Raw genomic sequence first — 13,132 nt, 5'->3', positions numbered from 1 at the left:
AGGGGCTGGCTGTCTCAGATAATTTGTAAAAGCCATGACGTATCAGCCACTTCACAGATGGATTCTGAAGAGGCCAAGAACAGATTCAACTTCTACCAAAAACGAATTAACCAGTAAAGGCACTTTCTCTAGAAAACCACATTGGGCAGTGGGGGCCCGTGATTGACTGCGGCTCCTATGATTTTGGTGTATATCCTTGGTCCCAAATTCACAAACTCTGTTTCAACGTTTTTCACATTGCTGAGGCATGGGCCTCTACTCTGGGCAGAAGGCAACGGAATATTAGTTTTGTCTGAATGCGGCAGGTATCTAAAATCCACTTTAACCCCCTGTTCAGAACGCTTGATCTAATTTGGTTTTATCGTTCAATGTCAAGAGGCTCACTTGGGTGCGTTTTGGGATAGCTTATTGTCAGTGGCAGTTTGAAAACGTCCCAGGGTAAATTGTAGCAATTTCTAGGAAGTTGCTGAAGGAAGCCATTGAGTGTAATTATTTTTAAATAAGGCACAGCTTGCTAGCTGATGAAAGGATGCGTTGGGAGATGTTTCTGGTTCCCTGTTATTTAATCGAAGACCAAGCCGTCCTGAAATGGTTTACATACTGGCCTGGATGGGACATCTGCCCTTTGGACGTTCCTTCCCCTTTCTGTTTGATATTTGTGTGGACCCCACTACATAAGATGCCAAGGAGTGCAAGACCGTAACCCAGCATGGATCTAGCTCCAAGTCTAAGTGGGAAAAGGACAGAAATGAACAGCCACGTCAGGGTTCCCCAGAGGCTCCCAAAGAGAGAGGCTCTAGTGAGCAGGACGGAGACCCTCCGATGGCAAACTGTGCGCGGCCTCAGGGCCATGTGGACTCTCTGCCTTTCATTCACTTGATTGTTCCAAACCAGTTATTGAAGACAGCAGATGTCAGGTTCTATTTTAGGTGCTGGGGCTGCAAGGAGAAGGAAGAAATAGTGTTTCATGCTATGAACGCCTGTCAGACATTGAAATTTTAATCAAAGTCCATTCATAAGATAAGGGCCAGTGCAAATGAATTTTACTCAAGATTAGTAGAACCATACTTTATGATATCTAGGTTATGATCAGGTAGAAACTCACACTTACATTGTGGGGAAGAAATTAAGGCAACTTATTTCTGTTAGGATTAAAGCAGGCCTCAAGGGAGAAAGGCGGACAGAGTTGTGAGGCTTGTCAGCCTTGCGAAGGAAAACGCTTTATGTTCGTGGGAGTAACAAGTGTCTGGTTAGATTAGAGTCCATCATAGAAGTCAATGAGTCTATGTAGTAACTGTCTTAACTGGCAGGTCTTACACTGAACCATTTAAGAAATGCTAATGCAAATAATATATTCGTAAGTAACAAATGTAGAATGATTATATACTGTAACTTTAAGGGTCTCCTCTGTACCATGAATTAGGATTTATATTCTTAATATCTTTCAGCAGAATATCTTGCAAACACTCGCAGTCCCCACTCCCATTCTCATCTGACAGACTACAGATGCTGCGTGATTCTGAGCCTTGTCTCCCTAGCCACGCCAGCACACCCTCCTGCTGCTCGGACTTGAGGTCTGCTCACTACCGTTTAGAGCTGAGGCTCTCATTCCTGCTGTGATGCAATTATCCAGGACCGAATTTAAAAAATGTGGGAAGGGGGAACTTGTGGAAATTGGAAAAGCATCAGGACACTAGTAATAGTAATGACAGCAACAATAGATTATTTTTGAAGAGGGGAAGGGGGGATAAATGGTGATGGAAAAAGACTTGATTTGGGGTGGTGAGCACACACTACAATATACAGATGATGTGTTATAGGTTGTATACCTGAAACCTACATAATTTTATTAACCAATATCACCCCAATAAATTCAATATAAAAGTATATATATTATTTTTGAGCACTTACTGCTTACCAGGAGTGGGAGGAATGGGTTAACCACCTCACATGTGTCTTCTCATTTACTACTCCCTGCATTATTTTTTTTCTTTCAGCTTCTTCACAACTCTAAGTGCCCTTTTAAAAAATTTAAAGAAATTTTCATTGGCAGTTGAGATTCAATACTGTGTTAGTTTCACATGTACAACATAGCGATTAGACATTAATATAACTTATGAAGTGATCATCCTGATATTTCCAATACCCGTGTGACCCTGTGCATACCTATTACAATATTATTGGCTATATTCCCTATGCTGTACTTTCCATGCTTGTGACTGTTTTTATGACTGGCAAGTTGTACTTCTTAAAAAAATTTTTAAATAGAACTATCAACATTATTATTATCATCATCAGTCTCATTTTTAGGTCAGCAAATGATGTAGACCTGGTATCGTCGGTGTTCATCACATCAAACATATTGTCAGAGTGCGACGAAACTTTTCTGCCCCTACACCCTGCTTTCTGCGCTGCGATCCTGTCTCAGCATCGGGAGTTACTCTGAGATGATTCACGTTTCCAGTGCGCAGTGGGGGGAATGTGGCATCAGTGTCGACAAGTGACCCGGGGGAGCAAATGCACCCGGCTCGTCCCCTCTGTCCCTCAAGGGTGTCCACGTGGAGGAGATGGGAATGGAGGAGTCTGTGATCAGCTGGAGAGAGACAATGTGGGGTAGTAAAGAGACTGGTTCAAGAATGGCGGAACTGGAAGGCATACGGGAGGAATTGAGCCTCATGAGTGGAGAGGCTCCTACAGGAGAGGAGAGAATAATGAGGGTCAGACGTAGGCTGAGGAGAACAATTCCAGTTTTGTCCTGATGGCACTGCACCGCCCTGCCCCCAACATCTCGGGACAGGAGCGCGTGATGTGGAAGGGAAGTTGTGGTCTGAGGGTCTGAGGCCCACGTGAGTGGCTGTAAGGAGAGGTGTTCTTACGGCTCTTGAGAAAATCGCCATGGGGGACCACGGGGAGTTAGGGTCAGAGCCATGAACTTCCACTGTGCCCGGGCTCACTCTGGATGCTTCACAGAAAATGAGTGAGACAGCGACAGTTGAAGGTCGCTGCCCAATTTCAAAGGTAGTTCACAGATGGCTGAGTTCCCTTGGGACTCGTGAGAGGTCCCCCGGATGTCAGGTCCAGAACCCCTAACCCAGAGCTGCAGTGAGGAGGCGAGCAGCCTGTGCTAGATGTCGGGATGAAGGCAAGTGTATCTTTACCTGGGTTAGTAGTCTCCTCCACGCTCCGCTACCTCTCCTGGACAATTTAGCTTTAGAAAGCTGATGGTAGTGCTGTTCCTCAGACTCCAAGGAGCATCTTTGTTCTCTTCCACTGCTATTGGCCATTAATGGGACACTAATATATTTTGACATAAAGGGACATGACGGAATTACTTGGCTTTCATTTCATCGCTGTGTACTTCGCCTCCCAAGTTCTAGTTATTTTCATGTTATTGGTTGCCCTGTGACAGACCGGGTGGGAGAAGACCCGGGAGAATCGTGACACCAGCCAGGCCACACAGTATTCTGCTGGGGGGTGGCCCAACAGCGTGTCACAAGGGTCTAGGGCGGCTCCTGTATATGCCTTAACCCTCCTCCAATGCCTGGCATTACTTAGGCAGAACCTTCTCTCAGAGCAGACTCTTCAGAATAATAATTAGACTGATAACAGCTCACATCTGTTGAGCACTTACACTGTGCCAGACAGTTTTCTAAGCACATCAACTGTATTGACTCTTCGGTTCTTCCAATATCCCTATGAGGTGAATACTGTTACTGTCTTTTTTCCCCATGAGAAAATGGAAGCACAAAGTGTCCTGATGAAGCAGAAAGTGGGAGCACTTCCCTTCAAGCCCAGGCAGTCTGAACTGGAGTCTGAGCTGCCTCGATTCATTGATGTTTACACCAGGGTTTTCCATCACGGACTCCATGACTGAGTGCCTTAAAATTTGTCGATGGGCCTCATCTATGGCGACATTAGATAGCAGGCCAAATTCAAGGAACTCTGATCAGAAAACTGGGTGGAAGCGAGTTGCTGCTGCTGGTAGGAAAGGTGGCTGCGCTCTTGGCAGAAGCAGGGGCTGAGGGCAAGACCGTGAATGTGTAGGAAGGTGGATGGGAAAGAGTGACAGGGAGATAGGGAGGGTCTCTGTTTTCTTCTGTCTGGCTTAGCTGGTCATTCTGGAGATGAAGCGAGATAACATGTGAATTCACATGGGATCTGAAAGTCCTGTTCAAATGAAAGTTCCTGCCGAGTGTCCCTGGTGTGCCCCCAGAAGTCCGGGAGGTTGGTGGGAGGCCGTGGTTCAGGAGGCGGCAGCAGTGTGTGGTTGGAATTGGTGGGTCCAGATGAGAGGCGGGGAGAAAGGAGGGTGCAGGCGCTGATGGATTGGATAAAGGCGGTGCATACTCGTTAGCCCGTGGGGAGCCCCCTGGAGGAGGGGTGCAGTGACCGGTCTGCAGTCAGTCCCCGGATCCTAGTGCCCCATCTGTCACTACTGCCGTAACCAGGTCTTCGTCTTGGCAGCTCCAGCCCCCTGGAGAAGCCTGGCGCTGTCTCCGGGAGATCTGCTGTTACGTCCAATGCGGTGCAGGCAGAGCTCCTTACACAGCATTGTAAGCCCAGCTTCCCTCTAATCTGCTACGCTTGCAGGAAAACAGTTACCAACTACCGTCTATGCAGGTCACTGGGGTGAACTTGGAAGTGAAAAGGTCAGACCCCTCTTTATTTCTGGATAAGCATTTGCTATGAACATTGTGTGATCACTCTATTAATCACTGAAAGTCTTTCCTATCTATTCACATTTAATACAAAACACTCTGTTTATAATTCTTATTTTTACTCTTGTCCTGAGATATCATCATTCAAGTACATATTGGCATACTTTTACAATAATTATATTATTTTTCTAAAAACGATGATACTCAATGTAACAATAATCCCCAAATCCCATCATGTGGGGATAACCACTTGGGACCAGCTGCTCGAACATTTTTCTCCAGACATTTCCCTACATATACAACCTCCAAGCTTCCACAGTGTATGTGAGGATGATGCCATGTGTAATTTCCCACAACGTTTTTCACTTAGCAGTATGCATTATCTGACCTTTCCCTCGATGAAGGTCGACCTGCACACTCGCGTGTCACGTTTGCCCAGCGTTCTCCTGTGCGAACGCACCGCCGTTCACTCAGCCACCCCGTTGACTGTGTATTGATGAAGAAAAGGCTCTGAGCACTGTGCTGAGATCACCTGACTGTTGTTAGTCCAGGCTCCCTGGCTTTGCCGTCAAATCCATGGCGTTCTTGGCATCTAACACGTGAGGAACACGAAACCACTGAGGGACGAGTCCATGGCTCTGCTCACAGCCCTGCCTCTTAGTAGCTATGTGACCATAAACTCCCTCTCTCTGAACCTCAGTTTCTCTGTCTGTAAATGGTGGTGTGGGTGTGCACGGTGTTTGAAGCCTGTTCTATCTATCTACAAACATGCTGTCAAACCATACCTCCCATCACAATGTAAGCACTCCTGTCAGTTTCGTTTGTCGGCGCCCACCAGTGTCCAGCACAGTGCCCGGCACGGGGTGGACACCCAGCAAACACGCTTTGACTGAACGGACCAGGGCAACTGGTGAATCTGGCTTCTCGACTTTCCCTCAGAAACACCCTTCTTGTGGTTTAGTATTGGCTTAATTTTCAATTCAGTAAACCTCAGACATTTTTATCTCTCCACTGTCTCTCTTTGGAATTTATGCACTTCTTTCTAAACCCGTGTGTGTGTGTGTTTGGGGGATGGAACTGTGCATGGATGTACACATACATCTCCCCATGGATGTCTGTGTGGGTTTTTTTTGGGGGGGTGGTGGGTTGTGAGTAGAGTGAGAGTCTATATAGAGGGAGTTAACTATACTTTGCCCTAAATGTGGCTTTAGACAGGAGAATTAGATCACACTATTTTTTTTTCTGCCCCTTCCAGAGTTGCAATGAAATGAAATGCGTGTGTGGGTGGGTGTGGGATGAGGTGTGAGTGGCGGCATTCTGACAGTGTTTTTCAAGTATCACTTCTTCTATCCATCCTCCTCTTCTTTCTCTTCTTCTTCTCTTTTGCCTCCTTCCCTCACTCCCCTTCCCCCCTCCCTCCCTCCTTTCCTTTATTGAAATAAACTGAAGAGTAATGCCATTCTTTCTACTTTAGTCAATGGTGACTTTTATCCCATAATATAAGAAAGGAGAAGCAATCCTCTATTTCAGAACATTTTCTGACCAATGGAATCTAAGTATAAAATAATATTCAAGGATACGTGGAGATTGTGTTATATTAATAATATATTGGTCCATAGCGATGACGATGAAAAATAAATTGTTTCACTCAACTAATACTCCTATTTAAACTATTTGGAAAATATCACGTAAGAACATCAGGGAGTCCAGGTAAAGACATTGTGCTGATAAACAGGATGCGTCAGAAAGCTTGGTGCTGCCTCTTTTATTGTTTAATATTCTGAACTGGTATGGATTGGGTTCTTTTAAAATGAAATACATCCTTCATTCCCTTCCTAAAGAAAGTACACTGCCCGTATTTCCAGTCTTTTTCTTTATTTTGCGGTGCTCAGTGTCGCTGTCACAGGCAGCGGTGACTGCAGTACGGTTTGGCCCGGAGGGGCTCTCAGAGACTAGTCAGGTGTCTAGAGCTATTTCAGTGTCAGTCCGGTGCTTTCAGGACCCCTGGCTTGCTCTTCGTAGTTTCCCTGTCTCTCCCGAGGGTCCAGCTGCCACGTTTGGCTGTTGCAGTGTATTTGCCCAGAACATCTCTTTGCCGCTCTACGCCACTGCTCACTGTTTCAGATTTGCTGCGTGTGATTTATCATGGAACCCAATGTGTGATCTTATTAGGATTTTGACTAAGTTAATAGCAAATATCCTATGAGTGGTCTCCAGACGCTTTTCCTACTGCTCTCCCTACTCTTAACCTAAATTGCAGAAACTTGAGGCTGCTGGAGGCTTGAGTTTCTCCAGATAATTTCTGGAGTCCGGTAAAGGCCCGCAATGCTGGTTTGAACGTGAACTTTTTCTTCTAAAGCGTAGAGACAGGACATCACCCTTAGTCCCTCCGGGGGCCCGTGACTCCCGGTTCCACCCGGGCCTTTTTGTCTGACGTGCGGTTCTTTTTTTGCAGCCCCCAGTCTGTCCCAGACCGCCTGAGGATCCGCGTGAACAAAATCAGTTTGCAGGACTACGAAGGGTTCCACTACGACAAGGAGAAACTCCGGGAAGCGTGTAAGTTGGAAGCACCTCGCTCATTTCCTGTGACCTGCCCATCTCCCACTTCTTGGTCCCCCTTGGTTTGGTGGATACATTTGTCCTGTATCTAAAAACCACAGGGAGGGACATGAAGGGAAGGGAGCTAACACGTGACCCCCAAGGGAGGATACGTAGGCTGAAGAAGATGGAACTGGAAAATGGAGTAAAATCATTCTGCTCAAGATGCCACGTTAGGACCTCTTGGTTTATGAGCTGCTTTAGTCTCAGCTTTACCTGAAATGAGAACGCGGGGCGTTGGTCACACGGCATGGTAGAGTAGCACCCAGAAAACTCTCGTGACAGCACCGGTGTCTCCCTGGAAGCTGGCATTACCAAATAGTGCCCTCATTCTCCACGCAGGTGGGACAGAGTTGTCCACGAAGGCACGCCCCACGCTTCTAGCTGTTATGTGATGTATGGCGTGTAAGAAAGGCCCCCTGGATACTCAGTGTCACGATAGAGTGATTCACTGACGATGTGCCATTGCTTCTGAGCCCTTAAATTGGTCAACATATGGACTGTTTCTCCACATCCGTATTTTCCGTATACTTCTTTACGTACAGAACTACGTTTTTGTTCATTGCGTCTGCCCTTCAGTATTTATCGGGCACTTTTTAGGTTCCAGTCATGATTTTCGGCCCCTGTCTCTGTCGTGGTTCATGTGAAAACTGGGTCCAGAAGGTCAGACCACAGGTGTATTTGATGTGAGGGACCCGGGCTCCCCCAGAAGGATGGGCGCCAACAGCCAATGGCAGTGGAGTCAGAGGAGACCAGGGCCAGCGTGGCAGGCAGGGCGCAGGCAGGGGGCCGACAGAAACAAAGGAATCGAGCACAAAACCAGGGATCTACGAGCCAGGCCTCCAAGCTGCCTCCCAGTGTGAACCTGCCTACAGTTGTAGCAGATGCTCATGGTTGAACCGGGCAAAGGTGGAGGAGGGGAAGCATGCTAGAGATGGTGACTTCCAAGTCCTGGCTCCTGAACCTGTGGCCTGCAGTCGGGTTTGGTGGACGGAAGTCCTGAACCCCAGGGGCACTCTCAGGGGTGGGTGCAGGGACTTCTGGACCTGGAGGTGGCAGTGCCTGAGCACCCATTTCCACGGTAGGCCAGTCCCTGACCAGGGAATTCTGTGTGAAATGACTGCCTTCTCGCTTCTCTCTGCTGCCTCAGCTTCCCCAGCTCGTTTCTCCCCAGCCTCATCGCTCTGTCCTTCCCTCCCATGTCCTTGGGCAGGACAGCTGGAGGTGGAGGAGGAGGAACTCCCTGAACTTCCGCGTTCCTCTCTTCTATACAGGACGGCTACATTTTCTCGTGTAAATGAGATTATAAGTGACGGACTAGCACAAAATCTGACTTAACGCATAACATGACGGACACGTATGTTTGCAGTGGGAGGTGTAGCTGCAATGTACGTGAGACTTGCAGAGCTTACAGATGGTAAAGAATAGTGTTTTATGTTCTTGATCGACTCAAACTTCTAACAAATAGATGATAATTTTTGAAAAATTAAAAATGAGAAGAACTTCTCAAGTGAGTACTACGCTGCACCTTACCATCAACTCGGAAGAAAGTCATCTGGGAGTGGGGAAGCAGTTGGAGTTTTTGCCTTATCTGTGGCCTTGGGTGATCTGTCCTGTCTTTTCTGGGCATTATCTGTCCATCGTTGCCAGAGGTAGTTGTGATTTGAGTTTTTACAAGAAGAGGACGTTTCTCGGTGGGTGCTTTACTCCCCACATCTTACCCGATACAACTTCTGTGTGAGGAAACTTCCTGTGTCAAATTGGGAGAGGTGAATTGGTATAAAAACACTGTTTTGCTGTGTTGAATGCACACCCTCTGCCCCAATTATTGAAGGAAAATAATGACGCACATTATACACCGGTAGCACTAGAACGTGGGTGTGCATTATACACAGCAAAATACAGGTAAATCCAGCGAGTTCAGTCGTGTCTTTGAGACCCAAAAGAACAAAGAAACACTCAAAGAGGGAATCAAGGAATGAACTCATTCTGAAGATTTGGGTTTAAAGAATACTTAATTAGACATGAAGGTGGCCACCTCAGCTACCCTGCTTTTAATGTATGGGGGCGATGCCTCTCGCCTGTGGTTGCCCGGGAACGTTTGCCCTTTGGGGTTACTACTTGCTTCTTACCCTCTTTCGCTCAGCTTCCTTTTGTGCTCAGCTTCGACTTGTCACTAAGCACAGACTCATGGGAGGGCTGGCAGAGGTCCAGTTGGGTATAAAGGCAAAACCCAGTTCAAGTCCATAGGTGATATCCACTCCGGAAGGTATGTGCATCTTACCATTCATACCTGCTGTGTGAATAAGGTATTCATACAGAATAGGTATTATTTTAGAAGCAGTAATTAAGTGAAATTTGTAGGGCACATCTAGCTAAAAGGGATTCTAGGAATGTGCTGACCTGCATCCCAGAAGGAAAAAAGGAGTGAATCGTCCGAAGTCATTTATTTATGGTCAGCATTCAAAGTCGAAACCAGAGCAGCACTGCATTGCTGGGTTTGAAAACTTAGCTCCCTTCCTTGCTGCTAGACACCGAGTGATTCATCCAGGCACCGTGGACTGTTTGCCATCACCGTTTAACAGAACCTGGCGCATGGGTCTGCATCATTATTTTTATTACATTACAAATCGAATGTTTGTTGCTCACAGAGCCCTGCTTCCGCCTGTGTGGCAGGACCCCGTGGTAATTACAGGATGGCAGCCCCGTTAATTACCTTGCTTCTTTTAGCCCATAAATAGATGACTGCTCTATTCCAATACATTTCCCCTTTCATGTAGCCCCAACTCACTGGGGGGCATTCACCCTAAAATAATAGCACAGAAAGGTTATTCTTTGCTGGTCCCTCCCTCATCTCTTGCTGGTAAATTTCAGACTTGCTTAGAACAATTAGTCTTATTCACTGGATTAATGAATTATTAATCCTTAAGTTAATGGTTATGAAGTCCAAGGGAGGAAACTCTATTCACCTTAAGAGGTAGAACATAGAGAGAAAGTGGCCATGTTAGAAAAATGTTTTCAAGCACATTTATAATAATGACAGCAGAGACTCACTCTAATAATCAGAATAAAGTATAGAAAGGGGTCCGTAATAAAGCATGGAGTCACTTTGTTGTTGGGGCCCAAGACAGGCCGTCTCCAAGTATCCCAACAATAGCATATGGATTATTTTGAATTAAAGTTACTTAGGAAATAGCCAGCGTAAGGACAACACTGACTCCTCTGTCCCCCAAAAAGCAGGAGAGAGCTCACCCATGTGAAAGGACCTCCCTTTGGAGTCGGGGGAGACAACTCTCTTACCATTAGATTTACAGAACCCGGGGCCCGAGAGTCTGTGTAAACACACGGCGGTGCCTGCTCATCGGTTTCCTGCCCAGGCCCAGGCTTTGCTCAGTCCCCAGGAATCAGTACCCCGCCCGCTGAGATTCCTGCCTGACGCACACGGACGTTGTTGTCCTGCCGGTCCTTCACAAATGTGTTCTTTGTCCAAAAGTATAAACAGGTGTCTGTTGCAGTGGTTTCCTTGAGCCTCATTTTGTGATTGGACTACCATATTATGACCACCCATGCATACGTATTAAGTTAGTTTTTTCTCCTGTCCATCTAGCCCTTGTGTCACTTTTATTATTTTATTATTAGTCTAGCAGTAGGAGCTGAACAAGTCTAGGAAGGCGGGAATTCTTCCTTTCCCTGACATAGTCAGTTTTGAAAATCTGTTAATATTTCTCCCTTGAAAAGTGTTTCATTGCTACATGACATATATTTTTATATCTAGAATAATAACTTGTTCCTGGCTAAGATTTAACTCTATCCCATAACACTGTCTAAGCTTTCCTTCTGGCATTAGCTCACTCTGCACTTGCGAATTGCTGTGGTCATTCATGCACATCTAGGGCTTAAAACACAAAAGCAAAAACCAGTTTAGAGCTAATTGAAAACAGATGTAGCCTATAAAGGTAGGAGGGGACTAATTGTTGTATAACAAATATAATGTTCAGCAGCCCTTTTGTATACATTGGCTCGGTACAATGGATATTATCTGGATATTTATAGTATATATAATATATAATATATAATCTCAGCATATTGTTCTCTGGTAAAGACTAGTGATGCTGTAATGGCATTTCCCTGTCTTTTGTTGAGCAACTTAGTGGAAGAGTCAGAAATGTTTGTGCTGGCATCTCAGTTGCCACCCTGACAAAGTAACTTCTCTGCTGACCAAAACTCTCATCTCTGCAATGAGAATATAATCGCAGCCTCATAGAGCGCTGAGGGTTACGTGCAGTCTTGTGTTTGAAACCCCTGGTGCAAAACCTGGCATGCTCGCACGCTGCCCAAAAACAGTAGCTAGGATTGTTGTGGCCGCTATGGCTAAAACCACGTTCCTGCCGTCCTGGCCCTTAATCTCAGGTCCGAAACCCAGTGTCAGGGCAGCTGACCTCCCCTGCACACGTCTCTCGCTTTGGAGTGTGCACCCTGCCTGCTTCTCACGTTCCGGAAGAGAGCTGGAAACACCAGCAACACCACAGAAAGATTGCCGGGAGACAATATAATCAATCATTCAACTTACTTTTACTGTGTCTGCCAGTCTAATGCAAGATGTTTAAACCTATTCATGTATACACTGAATGCTCCTATTTGGCGATGTGACCCGATATCTGCAAATTCCCTTTCTTAAGTTTTAATGCAGCCTCATAATTGCATCACCTGGTGTCCATCACCAAATTTTTTTTAAAAGAAGGCTTTTTTGTTTTGGAGTATTTATAGATTTACAAAAAGGCTGCGCAGGTACTGCTGGGAGTTCTACTCTGGCCCTCAGCCAGTTCCCCCCATTATTCAGCATTTTGTATTACCACGGTATCTTTGTCGCTGAGACTAACATTGCTTTACTACTATTAACCAAACTCTGGACTCTGTATTCCAGTGTCCGATCCAGAACATCACATTACACTGGGTTGGCATGTCTCCTCAGTCCTCTCTGCTCTGTGACAGTCACTCAGTCTTTCCTTTTTCCCTCCTTTCTTTTCTATGACCTTGATAGTCTTGAGGGATACTGGCCAGATATCCTGTAAACTATCCCCTAATCTGGCTGTCTCTGTTGTTTTATCTTAGTCAGACTGGAGCTGTGGGCCCTGAGGAGGAACGCTGCAGAGGGGAGGGTCACCTGCCAGCCACAGGGCAGCTGGTGCCGATAGCCTGAACGCCGGGTTGAGGTTGGATTTGCTAGGTTTCTCCACTGTAACGTTATGATTTTTTTCTTCCCCTATGCTGTTCTTTGTGAGTGAATTAGTAAGTCAAACCTATCTTCACTCTGGGGGAAGGTGGATCGCTGGATTTTCCATTGGTTCCAGTTTTGTATTGGACCTCAACTGAATTGTATAAATATGCCAGCGTGCTAGAGCTATTCTCTCTTGGATGCATTCATGCTTTCAAGGGCTGTGTATCTGCATCACACTCAGTGTTGGGCACTGAAGGCTGAAAACAGTATCACTTATTCAATACATAGTTATTGAAGGCTTACCCTGAGCAAGCAGTGGTAAACAAAACCCAAAACCCCCAAACAGAAACAGTCCGATTGGCTGGAACGGTTTTATCATGTGACAAGGACTGTGATAGAGCCGTGGAAACACTAGGTACCTATTTTCCGAGCAAACGTTACCTATTGTAAATCACAGAAGGAGGGACGGGATGTCTACGCCAGAATGAGAAAAGCTAACCTCACCTCCCGCGAGTTGGGTGACCTTTTGCAATGCATTTATCCCCTTCAGGCTTCAGCTGCCTTATCTGCCTAATGCAGGGGTTAAGGTAGGTGTTTCCGAAGAATATACTGTGTTATGAGAGATCCTTAGCCCTGTAGAAATTACAGAGGATTGAGA

The 13,132-nt window shown here is 46.1% G+C and overlaps 1 protein-coding gene across 4 annotated transcripts in view; it reads left to right on the top strand.

Moving 5' to 3' along the window:
- DGKI (diacylglycerol kinase iota) overlaps positions 1-13,132 on the top strand; it is a 400,657-nt gene that overhangs the window by 278,413 nt on the left and 109,112 nt on the right. For all 4 annotated transcript variants that reach the window (XM_036010940.1, XM_036010942.1, XM_028525751.2 and 1 more), the window contains one exon: positions 7,114-7,214. In XM_036010940.1, the coding sequence (XP_035866833.1) occupies positions 7,114-7,214 (101 nt within the window). The remainder of the gene's footprint in view (positions 1-7,113; positions 7,215-13,132) is intronic.

Source organism: Phyllostomus discolor, chromosome 10 (assembly GCF_004126475.2).
Source record: "Phyllostomus discolor isolate MPI-MPIP mPhyDis1 chromosome 10, mPhyDis1.pri.v3, whole genome shotgun sequence".
NCBI classification, from domain to species: domain Eukaryota; kingdom Metazoa; phylum Chordata; class Mammalia; order Chiroptera; family Phyllostomidae; genus Phyllostomus; species Phyllostomus discolor.
This window is presented reverse-complemented; position numbering and strand designations above follow the sequence as displayed.